Source organism: Ornithorhynchus anatinus, chromosome 2, assembly GCF_004115215.2.
Source record: "Ornithorhynchus anatinus isolate Pmale09 chromosome 2, mOrnAna1.pri.v4, whole genome shotgun sequence".
Lineage (NCBI taxonomy): Eukaryota > Metazoa > Chordata > Mammalia > Monotremata > Ornithorhynchidae > Ornithorhynchus > Ornithorhynchus anatinus.
In genome coordinates, this window is record NC_041729.1 from 101,800,029 (window position 1) to 101,820,767 (window position 20,739).

Below are 20,739 nucleotides of genomic sequence, written 5' to 3' on the forward strand. Positions count from 1 at the left end.
CAGGGGAGCCGGAGGGGCCGGAAGTGACGTCACGGCCGTCCGCAGGAGGAGAGGCCGGGCTCGAGGGAGCCGGAAGTGACGTGTCGGCCGCCCGCGGGGAGGGGCCGGGCTCGAGGGAGCCGGAAGCGAGTCGGCAGAGCGTCAACAAGCGGAGCGGAGGACGGGCTCTCCATCTTGTCGGCGCCCCGCGGACCCCGCAGCCGCCGCCCGAAGATGGGGGGAGTCCTGGGACTGTGCTCCGTGGCCAGCTGGGTAAGGGGCCGCCCTTCTCTCCCCCGTTCCCCGGGCCTGGAGCCCCGCCGCCCCTCCTCGCTCCCTAGGGATCGGGGATGGGTGGGGGCGGGGCGATGGCCGGCTGGTACCCGGCCCCGGGGCTGTACGCATGCGCGCCGAGTCGGGCGGGGCGCGGTGGGGGGGGGAGGGGGGAGTCCGCTGCTTGGCGCGCCTGCGCCCTGGGTCGGGGGGGGGGTGCGCGTGCGCGCGCGCCTTGTGTCGGAGGCCCGAGCGCGCCCCCGTCTGGGGAAGCCCGCGCCTGCGCACTGTGTCGCCGGTGTTCCCTCCCTCCTCCCCTCCTCCCAACCTGGCTGTACGCATGCGCGCTGAGGCGGGCGGGGCGCGGGTGGGTCCGCTGCTTGGCGCGCCTGCGCACTGGGTTGGGGGGGGTGGAATGCGCGTGCGCTTTCTGTCGGGACGCGCGCGCCCTCTTGCGCCCTCTTTCGGCGGCCCGCGCCTGCGCACTGGGTTGGAGGCCCGCGCCTGCGCACTGGGACGCTGGCATTCCCCCTTCCCCCCCCCCAACCTGGCAACTTGCGAAGATTTCCAGACAATAATAATGATAATAATAATGATGGCATTTGCTAAAGCGCTTACTGTGTGCGAGGCACTGTTCTAAGCGTTGGGGAGGATCCAGGGTCATCAGCTTGTCCCACCTGGGGCTCACATTCTCAATCCCCATTTTACAGATGAGGGAACTGAGGCCCAGAGAAGAAGAAGAATGATAATGGTATTTGTTAAGCGCTTACTATGTGCTAAGCACTGTTCTAAGCGCTGGGGGAGATTCAAGGTCATCAGCCTGTCCCACTTGGGGCTCACAGTCTCAATCCCCCTTTTACAGATGAGGAAACTGAGGCCCAGAGAAGAAGAATGATAATGGTAGTTGTTAAGCGCTTACTATGTGCTGAGCACTGTTCTAAGCGCTGGGGGAGATTCAAGGTCATCAGCCTGTCCCACTTGGGGCTCACAGTCTCAATCCCCCTTTTACAGATGAGGAAACTGAGGCCCAGAGAAGAAGAATGATAATGGTAGTTGTTAAGCGCTTACTATGTGCTGAGCACTGTTCTAAGCGCTGGGGGAGATATAAGGTAATTAGGTTGTCCCACTTGGGGCACACAATCTCAATCCCCATTTTACAGATGGGGAACTGAGGCCCAGAGAATAATAATAATAATAATGTTGGTGTTTGTTAAGCGCTTACTATGTGCCGAGCACTGTTCTAAGCGCTGGGGGAGATACAAGGTGATCAGGTTGCCCCACTTGGGGCACACAGTCTCAATCCCCATTTTACAGCTGAGGTCACTGAGGCCCAGAGAAGTGAAGTGACTTGCCCAAAGTCACACAGCTGCCAAGTGGCGGAGGCAGGATTAGAACCTCCCCTCTTCTTCCCCCCCACTACCGCCCTCTGCTCTTCCCTCCTCCCCTCAGCACTGTGCTCATTTGTATATATTATTTATGACCCTATTTATTTTGTTAATGAGGTGTCCATCCCCTTGATTCTGTTTTTCGTGATGATGTTGCCTTGTTTTGTTCTGTTTTGCTCCGCCTGTCTCCCCCGTTTAGACTGTGAGCCCGTCAATGGGCAGGGATTATCTCCAGCTGTTGCCCAATTGTCCATTCCAAGCGCCTAGTACAGTGCTCTGCACACAGGACGCGCTCAATAAATACGTTTGAATGAATGAAAGAGGAAATATGGGAACGCAGAGGAGAGTGGAGAGAGAAGGCGAGGGAGGCATCCACGGAGAAATGGTAGTTGGCGGAGACAGGCCGGGCTCCATTTGGGCTGCCGGTCTGGAAAGTCCTGAAGCGACGGGGGGCTTGTTTGGGTGGTGACTCCTTCCTCCAGCCTCCTGTCAGGGGGATCGGCTGGCTACCCTTTGGACGCCCCAGCCTCACAGCAGGCCCGTCTGGCGCCCATTACAATCAGGCAACGTTCGCATCGGTCGGTCAGTCGTATTTACTGAACACTTACCGCGGAGCGCCGTACTGAGAGCTTGGGAAGAATTCAACGGAACGGTAAACAGACACACACCCTGCCCGCAACGAGCTTACTGTCTAGAGGGGGGGCGTAAATACATGGAAATAAATGGAAATAAAGAAACGACAGCTACGGACTTAAGCGCTTGCGGGACTGGATGGGGGGATGAATGAAAGGGAGCAAGTCAGGGCGACGACGCAGAAGGGAGTGGGAGAAGAGGAAAGGGAAAGCCCAGGGTCCCGTTACTCATCCAGGCTCGCTGGCTTCCCGAACCCGTGACCGTCCTAGCCAAGCCCGGCGCAGATTTGGCGGGAGTGCACCCCGTCTTTTAACTCCCCCCGACCCCCAAACTGGATCGGAACCATCGGTGGAGTCGGATGATCGACCGTCTGACGACGTGCATCGTTGCACCTGGTTGCTGGTCAGAAGCAGCGTGGCTCAGTGGAAAGAGCCCGGGCTTGGGAGTCCGAGGTTGTGGGTTCTAATCCCGGCCCCGCCACTCGTCAGCTGCGTGACTTTGGGCAAGTCACTTAACTTCTCGGTGCCTCAGTTACCTCATCTGGAAAATGGGGATTAAGACTGTGAGCCCTGCGTGGGACCTGATGACCCTGTATCTCCCCCAGCGCTTAGAACAGTGCTCGGCACATCGTAAGCGCTTAACAAATGCCAACATTATTACTGTGAGCCCCACGTGGGACAGCCTGATTACCTTGTATCCCCCCTGGCACTTAGAACAGCGCTCTGCACATAGGAAGCGCTTAACAAATACCAGCGTTATTATTATTATTAGAAAAGTGTGTGGCACGTAGTGCTTCAAAAAAATACATCTATTATTCTCATTATTGAGAAACAGCTTGGCCACGTGGAAAGAGCTCAGGCCCGGGAGTTAAAGGACCTGGTTTTTTAATCCCTACTCAGCCGCTTCCCTGCCGTGCGACCTTGGTCAAGTCACCTTGTTTTTCTGGGCCTCAGTTCCCTCAGCTGCAAAATGGAGATGCAGGACCTGTTCTCCTTCCTGCTTAGACTGTGAGCCCCTCGTGGGACCGGATATTTACCCGTATCTATCCCGGCGCTTAGAACGGTGCTTGGCACATAGCGCAGCGGATAGAGCACGGGCCTGGGAGTCAGAAGGTCATGGGTTCTAATCCCAGCTCCACCGCTTGTCTGCTGTGCGACCCTGAGCGAGTCACTTTACTTCTCTGTACCTCAGTTCCCTCATCTGTAAAATGGGGGTTGAGACTGTGAGCCCCACATGGGACAGGGACTGTGTGCAACCCGATTTGCTTGTATCCATTCCAGCACTTAGTACGGTGCCTGGCGCATAGTAAGCACTTAACAAGTACCATAATAATTATTATTAAAATGCCACTATTATTGTTATCATTCCTGGGAATAGAGTGCCTTAATCCTATTCTTGGCATCCCTGATTATGAAGTGATGTATGAAGTCGATTAGGCCTGTGAGCATTGGAAATTCGAGGAGATGTCCACGCTCATCCGTGACGGTGTAGCGTTTTACTGCTTGGTGAGGAACAGGTCATTTGCCACCAGCCGCAGAAAAGAAAGAAATCTCGGGGTTGCAACCTCCGATCGGATTCCGTCCACCCCCTGGCTGAGCGATCGCGTCCGGTTTCCCTTCATAGCTGCTTTTGTGACCCTTTCGCTCCCGAGTCATGAGCTGAGATCTCTGAGACTGCTAAAACGGGAAAAGATCCCAACACCCTCGCCCTCAAATAGCGTCGAACGAGCCACCGGTCCAACCGTAATATTAATAATGGCATTTGTTAAGCGCTTTATTATGTGCAAAGCACCGTTCTAAGCGTGGGAGACGCGGAACCGTCGGTGTTTTTCCGCTTGGCCCGTCCCGCCCCGCTGACGGGTTTGTTGTTTTTATTTTTTCCAGATACCATGCCTGTGTGGCAGCGCCCCGTGTCTGCTCTGCCGCTGTTGCCCCAGCGGAAACAACTCCACGGTAACGCGGCTGATCTACGCCTTCTTCTTACTTCTCGGCGTCGGCGTCGCCTGTGTGATGTTGTTACCCGGAATGGAGGAAGAGCTGAAGAAGGTCGGGTCTCCCACCGTTTGGTTGATTTAATAACGCGGCGTTTCGTTTACCGGTGCCGCCTTCCGAGCCCGGGACCCACTCGATGTCTGCCCGGTAGCCCCACGATCGGCTGGGTGGGTGAGGGAACGGAAATTTCCGTCGTTTCTACCCGCCGGATTTGTCGCTCGCCCAGTCGTATTGTGTGCGGAGCCCTGTGCTAAGCGCCTGGGAGAGTACGGCGTGACCGGACACGTTCCCTGCCCGCCACGGGTATACAGTGTGGGAGTCCCGTCCTGTAGCTTGGGGTGCCTCTTTGGGTTGGGGTCTCGGGAAGGAGGTGAGAGAATATTTCCAAGAAACTCTAGTGGAGTGGGGAAAGCCTGAGATCCTTGGTTGAGAGAGGAAGAAGAATCGTCAGTTTTTCAACACGGCTGTATTTCGGTTTAGGTTAGATAACGGTGGTCAGACGGTCCCGGGTTCGAAGCCCAGCTCCGCCGCCGGTCTGATCTCTGACCTTGGGGAAGTCACTTCACTTCTCCGGGCCTCGGTTCCCTCATCTGGAAAATGGAGATTGGGACTGTTTATCGCGTATCCACCTCAGCGTTTAGTACGGCGCCTGGCACACAGTCAGCACTTTAACAGATACCGCCGTTGTTATTAGGTAAATATTTCCGGTAGGTTTCACGGAGACGCACTGCTTCCCTGCCCCGTTTCTATTCCGAAGGGGTATCGTGGGCCGGGGGGCTGCCTTTATGGCAGCTGTGGCTGCTTAGAGCTTCTCATTAGACTGTGACTTCATACGTTGCCCGAAGATAATCAGTGCGATATATGTTAAGCACATACCGTGTGCCTAGCACCGTATTAAGCGCCGAGGTGGAATCAGTTGAGATTCAGTTCCTGTCCTACGCGGGGTTCACAGACGAAGTAGGAAGTGAGAGCAGGTATCGAACGTCCGTGTAACAGATGAGGAAACCGGGGCCCGGAGAAGGGAAACGACTGGCTCCGTCATACAGCGGGCAAGTGGCAGAGCTGGGATTAGAACCCGGGACCTCTGGCTCCCAGACCCAGGCTGTTTCCTCCAGGCCACGCTGCTTCTCAGATCCCGCTACCGTCTGCTGCCCCGGCTCTTCTACCCTCAGTCCTCGGGGTAGTCCTCACCCCCCAAGCACTTGTTTTAAATAATTAATATCGACGGGCAGTCGAAATCTGTAGATGCTCTCTTAGTGCTTTGAAAGAGCAGGTCTCTTAAGTTGGCAGGAGACCAACTCAGCAATCTAGCAAAGACTTCCCCCGCTGATATGTGGTTTGAAATGCAGGAAATTTAAAAAAAAAAAAAAACCCACAGTGATTTCTTCTCATTTTCTAGTGCTGTTTACGGCTTGAAGTGTTAAAGGGTTTTCTCAGTCGGTCAATCAGTGGACCGAGCGCTCTCCTCCTTTCTCCCTCACTGCAGTTCCTGGCGAATGTACTTTGGAAGGGGGTGTCGCTAACGAAACCTTCTAATAACTGGCCTTTTTTTCCCTTAATTCTTCCGATCCGGATACTTCGGTTGTTTTCCGGCAGAACTTCATCTGTCTGAGATAATGACCGACGCAAGAAAAGTTCACTGTTCTGTGGGGAGGGAGAACATCCCTGTGTGGATCTCTTTTTATTTTTTTAATCATCACTTGCAGAAGAGAGTAGCCTCTTTCCTCTATTCACTGACCGCTGCCTTAGATTACCGTGGTGACAGAACGCCCATTAACGCTCGGCAGGAGGTTTTATCGGTCTCTGCTTTTGTCCCGTGATCCCAGATTCCTGGTTTCTGCAGTGGTGACCGGACCAGCGGGCAGGTGAATTGCGACGTCCTGGTGGGATACAAGGCGGTGTACCGGGTTTGCTTCGGCATGGCCATGTTCTTCCTCCTCTTCTCCTTGTTGATGATCAAAGTCAAGAGCAGCAGCGACCCCAGAGCTTCGGTGCACAACGGGTGAGAGCGCTTTTAATGAAGAAACAAAACACGTATGGTCTCGGGCTGGGTAGAAGTAGCCAAAATTCATCGGTCTGAACGTTCTTCCTTTTTCTCAGTGAAGGGACTCCTTACGTACCGATTCGTCGTACTTTTCTCGGTAAAAAGATTCCTTAAATATTGTTAGAAAGAAACGCATATTACTTGAAGGCCTTTCCCTTCGAGGTGTAGATTTAGTCAGGGAAATCTCAAACGGTACCTGCGGACAATCCCGCCGCCGTAATCAATAGTTGAAGGGTGTGTTTCATGACGAGTGACAGTGTGCTGCTGTCCGTCAGTGTAACTCTAACTACCCTACTATGTAGTTAGAGCTTAAAACCCAATAGTGAGCCATGTTTCTGTAGCTGCCTGTGTATAAGTAACATTTTTGCGGCATATATTCCAGTTCAGTAAGCGAATTGGCTCCCTCGTGGTTGTGTCGTGGTCGTGCCGGGTTTTTGTAGGTGTCTGTGTATAGATAACATTTTTGCGGCATATATTGTAGTTCAGTAAGCGAATTGGCTCCCTCGTGGTTGTCCGCTGCGACCCACGGAGGCTCCCAGACCCGATGCTTGTGAAATGTCGGCCCCCAGAATGAATCCGTAGTTCCTTGGCGATTGCCTACCCTGCCTGCCTTTGCGTACTTGCCCCCGGCTTCCCGCCCCGAGAAGCCACTGAGCCCAAGCCGCTTGAGAAGACAGAGAACAAAAAGGGTGATGAGAAATGCCACTAGATTTTCGATTCAGTTCAAAATAGTCTTGATCGAGCGCAGGCTGCGGGACGCTGTCGTGGATTTCAGGTGAGGCCAGCGAGAAGCGTCGTCGTCGTCACCGGGAGGGTGAAGAGGGTCGGCGGCTCAGGAAACCTCCCCCGTGCACAGTCCTTCCCTGGAAGTCTCAAGTTTTGTAATAATAATAATGACGCTTGTTAAGGGCTTAACTTACTCTGTGCCAAGCACTGTTCTAAGCGCTGGGGTAGATACAAGTTCAGCAGGTTGGACACACTCCCCCGTACCACATGGGGCTCACGCTCTTAATCCCCATTTTCCAGAGGAGGGAGCTGAGGCTCAGTGAAGCGACTTGCCCCAGGTCATTCATTTGTTCATTCAGTCGTATTTATCGAGCGCTTACTATGTGCAGAGCACTGTCCTAAGCGCTTGGAATGTACAGTTCGGCAACAGATAGAGATGAGCCCTGTCCAGTGACGGGCTCAGAGTCTAAACGGGGGAGACGGACAGCAAAGCAAAACAGAACAGATCAAAACGTCATCAAGATAAATAGAATCATGGAGATATTCGCCTCATTAACAAAATAAATAGGGTAGTAATATATATAGATATGCACAGTGCTGTGGGGAGGGGAAGGGGGAGCAGAGGGAAGGGAGGGGCTCGGTCTGGGTTCTCTCCCAGTCTCAGTTCTAAGTTCTGGGGAAGATAGAAGGCAATCAGGCCGTCCCACGTGGGGCTCACAGTCTTAATTCCCATTTTACAGATGAGGTAACCGAAGCCCAGAGAAGTGAGGTGACTTGCCCGAGGTCACCCAGCAGACAAGTGGCGGAGCCAGGATTAGAACCCACATCCTCAGACTCCCAAGCCCGGGCTCTTCCCACCAAGCCACGCTGCTTCTCCTAATCTTTCCTTCTCAGTGGCCGGAAAATACCGTCAGCAGTTCTGCAAACGAAATGTTCATAAACTATAAATGACAACTCCCCTCAGAAATGCAATTATGCTGATGATTGATCTTCTGAACGGTCTTGAATCCTTTTTACATTAGCAGAGTCCCTAAGTAGACCGTTGGAAAGGGACTTTTCCTGTCCTAATGTCCGTGCTTCTATTTTAGCTTCTGGTTCTTCAAATTCGTTGCAGCCGTGGCAATTAGCGTCGGAGCCTTCTTTATCCCAGAGGGACCCTTCACGACCGGTAAGGAGGCCGAATGACGTTTCAGGTTCTTCCTCCCGTGGGGCCGTGGCGGGAATCCCTTCCGGCGGCCCAGCCGCGATGAGATGCTTGGAACCCCCGGGATTCATTTTCACAATGCAGGGGATTAACTGACCGCAGTAGGTGTGAGGGAATTATTATTTTTTTTTTCCACCCCCCCCTCTTCGCGGTATTAAATGGTTCTCTCCTTTTCTCTTCCAGTGTGGTTTTACGTAGGTATGGCCGGGGCCTTTTGCTTCATCCTTATCCAGCTGGTCCTGCTGATTGATTTTGCTCACTCTTGGAATGAATCGTGGGTGGAGAAAATGGAAGAGGGGAACTCGAGATGTTGGTATGCAGGTATGGGGAACCTGAACCGATCGTTTCTCGAGGGGCCGGGGTGAAAAGCTTCACGAAACCCAGTCGGATATATGGCGTGGCGTACGCGCGCCAGCGGATTGTACCGCGCTTGTAGTTGCGAGGCGCGTTTATCGTTTTCGTTCGGCCGCACGGCAGAGTCCGGATTTGAAAAGGAGTACCGTTCCAGTTCAGATGCTGATAGGCTCTGTAAACTAGCGGTGACTCCGTATAGGCACTTGTCTAAAATGATTTAGATAAATTTTATTGGCGTATGAAACCGAAGAGTTATCTAAACACATTTTTTCATCGCCGAGTTGTACAATTAGTCGTTTATTGAGCGCTTCCTTGTGCGGGACACTGTGCTAAGCACTTGGGAGAGGACAGTGTAACGGGGTTGGTAGACCCCTTCCCTGCCCTCAGCGAGCTAAAGTCAATCAGTGGTATTTGTTAATAAGCGCAATGTTCGTTAAGCACTTCCCGTGTGCCGAGCACCGTTCTAAGCCCTGGGCAAGGTACACGACAATCAGGTCAGACCTCGTCCCTGTCCCGCACGGGGCCGACAGCCTAAATCGGAGAGACCACGGCTGTCGAAGGCCCTTCTTCCAGATGAGGGAACCGAGGCACGGAGAAGTTACGTACCTCGTCCGAGGTCACACGGCGGGCGCTGAGCAGAGCCGGGTTTAGAACCCGGGTCCTCTGGTTTCCGGCCCCGCGGTTCTTTCCACTAGGCCACGCTGCTCCGCTCTTCCCGTGCGCAGGGCGGTGTACTAAGCGCTTGAGACAGTACACCGTAACAGTCGGTAGACACGTTCCCTGCCCACAGGAAGCGTCGGGTGTCGAAGGTTAGGTCTCGCCACCCCCGTGTGTGGAGGAAATTGTGTAAAGCCTCGTATATCGGGCGTTGGAAGGTCGGAAGGTGTTGGTGTCGCTCCCTGCTCCCGACTCAGGAATCCTTTATTCGACCTCTGTTTCCCCTCTGAAGTGGAGCGAATAGCAAGTAGACCCCGTCGGTTCTGAGCAACGCAGGCAACTGTATCATCGAAGGCTTTTGCGTTTGGGTTGGGTGTTTTATCGGAGAATCGCCGAACGCTTTATCGGGGCCGTTTGGGAGGAAACACCCTTCCCGTTGAAAAAGAGGACGTGGAGTGCAGAGGAACGCTCGGAAGCTGCTGAGGGAGAATCTCCCAGCACTTTAGAGAAGCAGCGTGGCGGGAGCGGGTAGAGCACGGGCCTAGGAGGAAGAAGGTCGTGGGTTCCAATCCCGGCCCGCCGCGTGTCTGCTGCGCGACCTCGGGCGAGTCACCTCGCTTCTCTGGGCCTCGGTTCCCTCATCTGGAAAATGGGGTTTGAGACCGTGAACCCCACGTGGGACAGGGACCGTGTCCAACCCGATTTGCTCGTTTCCACCCCAGCGCTTAGTGCCACGTCCGGCACATAGTAAGCGCTTAATAAATACCACAATCACGATCGTGGATATTTGGGAGAAAATACCGACTCTTCTTAAAAAGAGGAAATGGAAGGTGGAGAAACACTGGAAAGCTCCTTCATGAAAGCCAAGTTGGAGTGATTCATTTTTTTTTTTTTCCCTCCCATCAGTCGGATCCCCGGGGCAGTTTTCAGCGTACTACGAAAGGATATAATATGAGCCGTTTATTCCAATTCTAGACGAGGCCTAACCGTCCAACCTAACTTCCGTGCACGGAAGCGGCACGGCCTAGTGGAGAGAGCCCGGGCCTGGGAGACTCCGAAGGCCGGGGTTCTGATCCGGGCTCTGCCGCTTACCTGCCCTGTGACCTTGGGCACGTAACTGAGCTTCCCTGTGCCTCGGTTCCCTCGTAACTGTTCTCCTTTTTACGTAGACCGTGAGCCCCGTGTTGGGCCGCAGTATATCGTATCTCTTCCGCTCCTCAGTACTCCGTTTGGCGACAGTGCTCCGGCGCTTAGAACGGTGCTTGGCACGTAGTAAACGCTTTACCGATACCATCGTTATTCGACAGCGAGCGCCAAAAAAATGCCACAGTTAATATTATCATCGTCGTCTCTTTTCCCAGCCCTCCTGTCCGCCACGGCTCTGAATTACCTGCTGTCTTTGGTCGCGATCGTCCTGTTTTTTGTCTACTACACCCAGCCCGAGGGCTGCTCCGAGAACAAGGCCTTCATCAGCGTGAACATGCTCCTCTGCATCGGTGCCTCGGTCCTGTCCATTCTGCCCAAGATCCAGGTAGGGTCTCTGGTTCGGGTGCTGCGCAGCGAAGACGGGTTTGCCGGGCACCTCGTCCCGAACCTCGAACCCAGCCAGATTCCAAGAATCACGGTGCCCGTCTCGTCTCCCCCGTGTAGGAGTCGCAGCCCCGGTCTGGTTTGCTGCAGTCTTCGGTGATCACGATCTACACCATGTATCTGACCTGGTCGGCGATGACCAATGAGCCAGGTGCGTGGGTGAGCTTTTTAAAAAACAAAAAAACAGAACCCCCGTGTCGTGCCTATCATTTAGGGAAACGGATCCTCTTCGAAAGCGGTCAGACTTCGGCATAGAAAAGAAAATCTGTCCCTCCCCCCTCGCTGGGGATCGCATTTTTTCCCCGTGCTCTTTTCACTCCCAAGGTAGCGTGAAAATAACTTCTAGAAAAGGCCGCCGCGGTGGTATCAGGGTAAAATGCATACAGGTCTGAGCGTATAGGACTTACGTAGGTGTAAGTTTATGAATTCCAGCTCATCCTACTTGGTTCGTCTCACCGTTGTCGTGTCGTTTTTGTCAGTCGTTACTCCGTGCCTTCATTCGGTCGTGTTCATTGAGCGCTTACTGTGTGCGGAGCATTCATTCATTCAGCCGTATTTATTGAGCGCTTACTGTGTGCAGAGCACTGTAGCAGGCGCCTGGACAGTACTGGTCGGCAACAGAGAGAGACGATCCCTACCCAACGGCGGGCTCGGAGTCTTCAGCCCTGTATTCCCCCGAATCCCAGCTCTCCCATCCACTATTCAACCAGTGGTATTTACGAGAAGCAGCGTGGCATATTGGAGAGAGCCCGGGCCTGGCAGTCCGAAGGTCATGGGTTCTAATCCCGGCTCCGCCGCCGGTCTGCCGCGTGACCTTGGGCAAGTCGCTTCCCTTCTCTGGGCCTCAGTGACCTCATCTGTAAAGTGGGGCTTGAGCCTCGGAGCCCCACGTGGGACAGGGACCGTGGCCAACCCGATTTGCTTGTATCCACCGCAGTGCTTAGTACAGTGCCCGGCCCACGGTAGGCGCTTAACGAGCACCATAAAAATAATAATAGGGTGCTTATTGGGTGTACTGAGCATCGGGGAAAGGACAGTACACCAGAGTTGGTAGACGCGTTCCCTGCCCACAAGGAGTTCACGGTCTAGAGGGGAAGACACGGTAAGATAAATCGCGGACACGTACGTAGGTGTTGCGGGCCTGAGGGCGCGGTGAATATCGAGCGCTTACGGGCTATAGGTCCGAGCGTATAGGCGACGCTGAAGGGAGAAGGAATGGGGGAAATGAGAGCTTAGATCGGGGAAGGCCTCCTGGAGGAAATGCGATTTTAATAGGGTTTGCTTGGGCGGCAGGCGGCGCATAACTGTCTCCGGGCTACGGGTAGGCAGAGCTGGAACCTTTCCACCCGCCAAGGCCGATCCTCCGCACAGCGATGGCGTCACTTAAATATTCATGAATCATCTGAGACTACTGTCTGAGAGCACATACAGGCTTTCTGGGGAAGGCAGGGGAGGGACTTCTCCTGTTTCTCCCCTGCGTGGTAAGAATTGTATTACGGGCCTGATTTTTTAAGCAGTAGCACCGAGTTCATCCTGGGTTCACGCTGATCCTCCGCCGGTTTTGCGGCGTTAACTGTTCACTTGCTTGAACCCCGAATTGTCGCCTCTGCTCGGGTGGTGGATTTTCATGCGCTTTTATGCCTTTTCCGTCTCTCTCCAGAGCATCTGGATGGATGAGTAAGGCTTAACTCATCTTCCGGAAAGGGGAAATTAAGAAATAGAATGTCTACTCCTGCTTCTGCCTCCCGGCTTCAGATTCTGTCCCCCTTTTCTTGTTTTTCATGGTATTTGTTAAGCGCTTAATACGTGGCAAGCACTGTGTTAAGCACTGGGGTAGATACAAGCTGATCAAGGTGGACGTAATCCGTGCCACATCTGGGGGCTCGGTCTTGATCCCCGTTTTACAGGTGAGGTAACTGAGGCTCAGAGAAGGTGAGCAACTCGTTCAGAGTCACAGAGCTGATGAGAGGCAGAGCCGGGATTAGAACTCAGGTCCGCTGCCTCCTGGGTCTGCTCTTTCCACTAGGCTCCTCTGCTTCTCTTACTCTTCAAGAGACAAACTGCTCTTGAAGCGACATTTGTAGGGGCCATGCCTTCCGGGTGTAATTCTAAAAAAATGAATGCGAGTCTCCGATTCTTTCCGTGAAGGAGACTGGCAAAAGTTCATTCTCTCCCGAGGGACGGTTACCGTTCGCCTCGCCGTGCCGGGGCAGAGTTTTGAATTTGCAGTGACTTTATAGTCACGATGGAAAGGTCTCCCCGAGTCGGCCAGTCGTCGGGATTTATTGAGCGCTTTCTGTATGCAGGCCGCTGTGATAATCGTGCCATCTGTTTAAGCGCTTACTCTGTGCCGGACCCAGTACTGAGCGCCGGGGTAGATACGAGGTGATCCGGTTTGGGGCTATACACGGTGGGGCTCACCGACCTGATCTCCGTTTCTACGGATGAGGTGACGGAGGCCCGGAGAAGTGAAGCGACTCGCTCGAGGTCACGGAAGCGGACGAGGGGCGGGGACCGGGATTAGAACCCGGGCTCCGTCGCCGAGGCCACGCCGCTTCACCGAGCGCTCGGAGGGGCGCCACGCGAGGACGCGGCCGAGGGCCAGGTAGGTCCGCGACGCTCAGATCTCCCCCCTCTGCCCCCCTGCCCAGACCGCCGGTGCAACCCCAGCCTGCTGAGTATCATCGGCTACAATACGACCAGCGGCCACCCCGGGCCGGGCCAGGGGACCGTCCAGTGGTGGGACGCCCAGGGGATCGTCGGCCTGATCCTCTTCCTGCTGTGCGTCCTCTACTCCAGGTGAGCCCAGTTGGCGGAGCCGGGACGGCGGGCCCGCCCCCTCCCCGCCGGTCCCCGGCCGAGGGGTGTGACGCTCTTCCTCTTCCCTCCCCTCTCCCCCAATCGGGCAGCATCCGCTCGTCCAACAACAGCCAGGTGAATAAGCTGACGCTGACCAGCGACGAGTCGACGCTGATCGAAGACGGGGGGCCCAGGAGCGACGGCTCCCCGGAGGACGGGGAGGAGGCCCGCCGGGCCGTGGACAACGAGAGGGACGGGGTCACCTACAGTTACTCCTTCTTTCACTTCATGCTCTTCCTGGCCTCGCTCTACATCATGATGACCCTGACCAACTGGTACAGGTACGGGGGGCCGGGCCCGCCGCCGCCTCGCGGGCGGTTCCGGAGGAGCCGGGCCGACGGGGGACGGGTGGAACGGGGTGGGAGCCGGGCCAGCGGCCGGTTAAGGAGTCACGGTACCTGTCGAGCGCGTACTCGGGGCCGAGGACGGCCCCAGGCGCCGGCGTACCGTTCAGGGTAGTCGGGTCGGACGCGGTCCCCATCCCACCTGGGGCTCACGGTCTTCGCGTGGCCCCGTGGATAGAGCCCGGGCCTGGGAGTCGGAGGGTCACGGGTTCTAATCTGGGCTCTGCTGTCCGCCCTGCGACCCGGCTCCGCCGCTCGTCAGCTGGGTGACGGTGGGCAAGTCACTTAACTTCTCTGCGTCTCAGTGACCTCAACTGTGAGCCTCACGTGGGACGACCTGATTACCCTGTATCTCCCCCAGCGCTTAGAACAGCGCCGTGCACCTAGTAAGCGCTTAACAGGTACCAACATTATTACCATGGGCAAGTCATTTCGCCTCGGTCTGCCTCACTGACCTCCTCTGTAAAATGGGGCTTGAGACTGGGAGCCCCTTATGGGACAGGGACCGGGTCCGGCTCCCTTCGCTCGTATCCACCCCAGCGCTCAGTAGAGTGGCAGGCACAGAGTGAGTGCTTGACGATACCGGAATCATCATCAGTGATGATGATGATGATCCCCATTTTACAGAGGAGGGAACGGAGGCATAAGGTCATAGCAGGCAAGCGGTGGAGCCGGGATTCGAACCCACACTCTCTGACTCCCGAGCCCGCGCTCTTGCCTCTGGCCCGTGCTGTCCAGGCTCAGAGTCGGGGAATTCTGAAAGAGTGGCAGAAGAACTTGCACAGCCTCCGGGTCCGAAGCCCAGTTAGCAAGGGATATTGAAGGCATCAGTCGCCTAGCTGCAAGTTTTCGGTCCTGTGAACTCCAGAAGGGGAGTTGGGACTCAACAAGTCATCTCCGATCCACAGATTCCTACAAATTTGCCTACAAATACCAGGACATCCAATGAAAGATCCCTTTTTTTTTTTTTTTTTTTTTGCTTTGCTTTTTCCCACTTGGGGCTCTGAGCAACCTCACCTAAAGGTGCCAGAGCTGGAGTTGGGCCAGAAAATGTCGCAGTAAAGTACCCTGAGGACTCTCTTTTTCTACGTTTTTTTATGGTATTCCTCAAGCACTTACTGTGTACCAGGCACGTAAGCTAATCAAATGTGGACAGAGTCCACGTCCCACGTGGGCACCCGGTCTTAATCCCCATTTTCCATACGAGGGAAGCGAGGCACAGAGAAGTGGGGTGACTCGCCCCGAGGTCACGCAACAGGCACGTGGCGGAGCCGGGATCAGGACCCGAGTCTGCGCTTCTCTTCGCCGTTTCCAAAATGAGGCCCAAGGAGAGTTCCCCTCGCTGCGTAGAGTTTTAATATCTAGCGGTGTCGGGTGAGGGGAAAAGAAAACTTGGTTCTAAGATGGTGGAGGCTGGACCTTAATTTTAGTGTATGAAAGTAATCGGACTAAGTAGTTGGGAACCTCTAAAAGAAGCGCAACATCTCTCAAGAGTTTAAACTGTCGAAGTAAAGAACAACTCAGAGCATTAATAACTCTGAGGGCCCTTCGGAGCTATTTGCAGCACAGGGTAGCGGCTAGAGCGCGGGCCTGGGAGTCAGGAGGTTGTGGGTTTTATCCCGACTCTTCCCCTTGTCTGCTGTGTGACCCTGGGTGAGTCACTTAACTTCTCTGTGCCTCAGTTACCTCATCTGTAAAAAGGGGGATTAAAAAACGTGAGCCCCACGTGGGACAATCTGATTACCCTGCATCTACCCCGGCGCTTAAAACAGTGCTGTGCACATAGTAAGCGCTTACCGTACCATAATGACTGTCATTACTATTTGGGAGCACGGTTGTCAGAGTTCTCTGTCTGCCCCGGCAGATGGGCTAATTGAGCGAACGGTAATCCGGCAGAAGCTCTAAAAAGCCTGCAGTTTTAGTAGTTGACCAGATGTGCGTTTGGGGCCAGATCATTCTGAGGTCCACATGGCCGGATTTCAAGCCGCTTTGTTCCAGCACATTTGCTTTACCCATCAGAAACCTCTACACGGCCTTTTCTCTCTCTTCAGTCGGTTTGGAAGAAGGACAGAAAAAAAAAGAGCAGGTCATCCAGGGCCGACCGTGCAGCTTGGTCTTCATTGGCAATATAGATAAGAGACATTACTAATATGTGATCTTATATATGTGTGTATATACACACACACACACACACATATATATATATATATATATGTTGGTATTTGTTAAGCGCTTACTATGCGCAGAGCACTGTTCTAAGCGCTGGGGGAGATACAGGAGAATCAGATTGTCCCACGTGGGGCTCTCTGTCTTAATCCCCATTTTACAGATGAGGTCACTGAGGCACAGAGAAGTTAAGTGACTTGCCCACAGTCACACAGCCGACAAGTGGCAGAGCTGGGATGTGTATATATAAAAGATCACATATATATATAAGATCACATATTAGTAATATTATACATTATATATGATATATATATCATATATAAGTAAAATGTATATACGTGTATTAGGATACAATCCAAAACAGCCTCCTCGACTGCAAGCTCCTTGCGGGGAGGGAACGCGCCCGCCAACTCCGTCACGTCGCACTCTCCCGAGCGCTCGGCGCGATGCGTCGCGCTCAGTGAAGAGCTGGGATGACGGGATTCAAAGGGCAGGATCTTGACGGACACCTCCCGCCGTCATCGGTGGGATTTATCGGGCGCTTACCCTCGCGCCGTACTGAGCGCTCGGGAGAGCGCAGCGGAGTTGGCGGACCCGTCCCCTCCCCCCGGGGGGGGGGGGGGGCGGCTCACGGCCCGCAGACCGACCGCTCGGGAGCGTAGGATACAACCGAGCCGGCCGGCGGGTCCCCCGCTCCCGACGCGCCTACCTGCCGAACCTCGGAGTGTCCGAGGATGTCGACTCAAACGTACGGAGCCTCGGGGGAACCTATAGCTATTATAAATGCGGAGGCGGCGTCTAGACCGTAAGCTTGGGGTTTGGGGAGTCTTTCCCGGCACTGAACGTTTACTACGGGTCAGACACCGTCCTGCACACGGGGATCGCGAGGGACTCGCGGTCTGAGTAGGAGGGAGACCGGGTATTCCCCCCCCTTCGCGGTTGAGAGAACCGAGGCCCAGAGAGATGGAGCCACTGCCCCCGAGGTCACCCGGCAAGCCGTTGGCAGGGCTGGGTTTAAAACGCAGGTCTCGGACTCCCGCGCTCGGCCCGCCGGGCCGGGCCGCCCGCGTCCTGGGCGGGGACCGTGTCCGCCCAGTCCCGTCCCCTCCCAGGCGCCGGCAAAATATCAGCGAACGACTACCGCGTTTTCATCTTCACGCTTTCTGAGAGTCGGCTCCGCCTCGGGTGGCGACAGTGAAAATTCATTCAACGGTATTTATTGAGCGCTTACTGTGTGCAGAGCACTGTACTGAGCGCTTGGGATGAACAAGTCGGCAACAGCTAGAGACGGTCCCCGCCGTTCGACGGGCTCACGGTCTGATCGGGGGAGACGGACGGACGAGAACGATGGCGATGAATAGAGTCGAGGGGAAGAACGTCTCGTGAAAACCGCTGGCGACTAAATAGAATCGAGGGCAACTAAATAGAAAATGCGGTAGGTAGTCCAAGGACCTGTCAGCCGTGTGACCGAGGGCACGTCACTTCACTTCCCTGCGCCTCAGCGACCTCATCTGTAAAACGGGGGTTAAGAGTGGGAGCCTCCCATGGGACGACCTCCTTACCCTGTATCCCCCCCAGCGCTTAGAACGGTGCTCTGCACACGGTAAGCGCTTAAATCGTCGTCGTCACTAACGACCCCCACGTCTCTCCCCTCTCCCCCACCCCGTCGCAGCCCCGACGATCTGAACGAGGCGCTGACCAGTAAATGGCCGTCGGTCTGGGTGAAGATCTCCTCCAGCTGGATCGGCATCGCCCTGTACGTGTGGACGCTGGTGGCCCCGCTGCTCCTCACCAACCGCGACTTCGACTGAGCCGGCCCCGGGCTCGCCTTGGTTTCCGTCGCCGACGTCCGCGGCGTGGCGTCCCGGACTCCGCGTGGCTGTAGATACGGATGCCTGTTCCCCGCCTAGTCGGTCTGCATGAATCGGGTCACCTCCCGTTAACCTTTTTAGCTCCGTCCTTTCCCGTCCAAGTCGCTAGTATTTCTGTCGACTCCTAGCAGTGCTGTGGTTGTGATCCCGCGTGGGAGAAGCCGGTAGGAGAGGGAGAGAGGAGGGAAGAACGCGTCGAGGAGCCGGCGCGCCGACGGATACGCGCGCGCGGTAGAGCTGCCTCCTGGCCGTTCCCGACGCCCCGCCTCGGAATCGACGGTCTGCCGTGCCGCGGCCGTTTAAGATACGTGCCGCTTCTCTGAGGACTCTGAACCTCAGGTGTTTTCCCTCCGATGCCGAGAGGTGGGATTTTTTTTTTTTTCCCCCCTCCCCGCCCCGCCCATCCGTGCAGAGCTCGTGGATTTTACCGAGCGGCCCCCGGCCATTGGCGTGAGGGGCAGATGAGGAGGTCGGTCTGGCTCGGGCCACCCGGGGCCTCCTCCCCCTGGCCTAAAGCGAGACCGCGACCAGAATCGCCCGCCTCGGGGCCATCGAAAATAGGATGGAAACGGAAGGCGGCCAGCGTGGGACGGCGGGCCCGGGGGCTCAGAGGTGACCCGGTGGGAGGGGAGGGGCGGGAACCGCAGGAGAACAAAATTCACTCACTTCCTCCGCATAGAACGCTTTCCTTTTTCATTAATGGAGTTCACGGCTAAACCCCTAACCCTTCCCACTCCCCGGGGGGATCCTTTCACGCCGCGGGGACGGGGACCTGCTTGGTCCATTGCCGGCGGCGGACTCGATTCCGGGAGAATTTAACTCTGGTGGTGGGGGGCGACTAGGGAGTTACGTCTGTTTTAGAAAAAAAAAAGTGTGTCGTGTAGTATTTGAATATCTTACCCGCCGTTGTATCTAGCTGCTGCCCTGTATTTGAAGCGTGCGGACTTAACACCCGCTCTCTCCCTCCCCGTCCAAGGGGGCGACGTTAATCGGGACTGAATTTAGACGTGTCTCGGCACCCGTGCGCCCCGACTGCCTCACGTAGCCTTGGTGTGCATCCCCCGGTCTGAAACTCGTCCCCGAGCGCGTCGGGGGGGGGGGGGGGGGGTGACTCGACCCCTCCGAAGCTCAGGAGGGGGTCTCGGGGTGGGGGCGTGTGAAGTATTAACCCTGTACATAGTCGTACGCGCGTCTATCTGTAACATTATCCCTCAATAAAGACAGACTGTGATGACGGACCCTAAGCGCCCGCGTGACCTGGCGGGGAGAGGTGCCCGGGCTTCCGTCTCCCGTCCGACGGCGCGAGCGAGGCTTTCCCCCTCATCTCCGGGGGGAGCGTTCGCTCGGCTCCGAGGCGCAGGCGCGCCAGTGAAGGGCCACGCGGGTTGGGCCCTCCCAGACTAGCTCAGCGAGGTCATACCTCCGCTGGGGTTACGGGGGTTTAGCCGCGGGGAGGGCGCGCTCCGCCCCCGCCAAACGTTTGCCGACTTCAGCAATTCCGCTCAGAAAATTCACATCTCGTGTTCCCGGAACCCTTCCTCCTATCCTCCCCGCCCCGAGTCCCGCAAAGATAAGAGGCGTGGGGGTCGATGGACGACTCGACACCGTATCGGGCGGTGGGCCGGAGTCAAGGTGATGGGGGTCAGGTCAGCGCGCTGGCGGGAATCTGCGGTCTAGAGGGGAGGGGGGAGGGAACCGAGGCACACGTCTCTGCGGCGGGCCACCGGAGAAAGGCCGGAAAGGGGGAGAAGACTCTAGAAACGCGGTGAAGACGGATCATCGGTTCGGGTAACCGGCTTTCGATTCCCCAATTCCCCACACTGGAGACCGTGTCCGGCTGCTCCCGGGGAGGTCCGGCACGGAGGCGGATGGAAGCGGCCCGTTCTCCGCACGCCGGCCGGGACCCGCGGGCCGAAGACTCAGAAACGTCCCACGTCTCGGGGAGTCGGGGGGAGCCAGTCGGGGCCGGGGTGGGCATCGCGTCCGGGCCCCCTCCCTCCGGCCGCCGAGGCCGAAAAATCAGTTCTCGTGCCCAGATGGCTATTTCGGCCCCGACCGGTTCACCCTCCCTTCTCCTCGAGCCACGGGGCACCTCACCTTGCGCTTCACCACAAGCAAGCAAGATTCCCCCGCGCTACTCCGGACGCGGCGGCCGTCAGAGAGGCCAGTCGGAGGCTGGGCCTCGTCGGGAGAGGGATTAAAAAGATGACGCGCGGCGTCTCGCACGACAGAGCCACGGGTCACTTTCCCCCGGCATCCGGCGCCCACGCTGCGGTTTGCCGTACCTCTGGGAGGACACGGGAGCTGGAAAAGATAGGGAGATGGGCCCGGGGGATGGAGCCGTTTCTGCCTGAAGATGAACTTGAGGAGACTCTTCAGTGGGGAGGGACGCTAGTTTTGAGAGAAGGAATGGGATCGAGGTTTACAAGATCACAGAGGTTTAAGGGTTAGAGTGGAATTACCGCTCGGTGGGGCGGTTTTGCCATCGGATTTAAGGGGCAGAAAGTTCAAAACCCAGAAGGCGGCAGCTGAACACGCGTGGGGTGGGGGGGGCAAACGGGGAGGCGCGTAGGCGAAAACCCCTCGGAAGACCGGAATCCGGAAAACTTACCGTCCCCTCCGCCAGCGCATTGGACTGTTCTGGATTCCTCCCTGCTTTCTTT

At 56.0% G+C, this 20,739-nt stretch overlaps 1 protein-coding gene across 1 annotated transcript; it reads left to right on the top strand.

The window, feature by feature from the left end:
- The first annotated feature begins 213 nt into the window (after positions 1-213).
- SERINC1 (serine incorporator 1) lies at positions 214-19,315 on the top strand. Its single transcript, XM_003428287.4, has 10 exons — positions 214-252; positions 4,154-4,315; positions 6,088-6,263; positions 8,120-8,199; positions 8,419-8,556; positions 10,608-10,777; positions 10,897-10,987; positions 13,488-13,635; positions 13,746-13,976; positions 17,878-19,315. Exons 1-10 carry the CDS (start codon positions 214-216, stop codon positions 18,014-18,016), a joined length of 1,374 nt encoding a protein of 457 aa, XP_003428335.2. The 3' UTR covers positions 18,017-19,315.
- Positions 19,316-20,739: the final 1,424 nt, after the last annotated feature.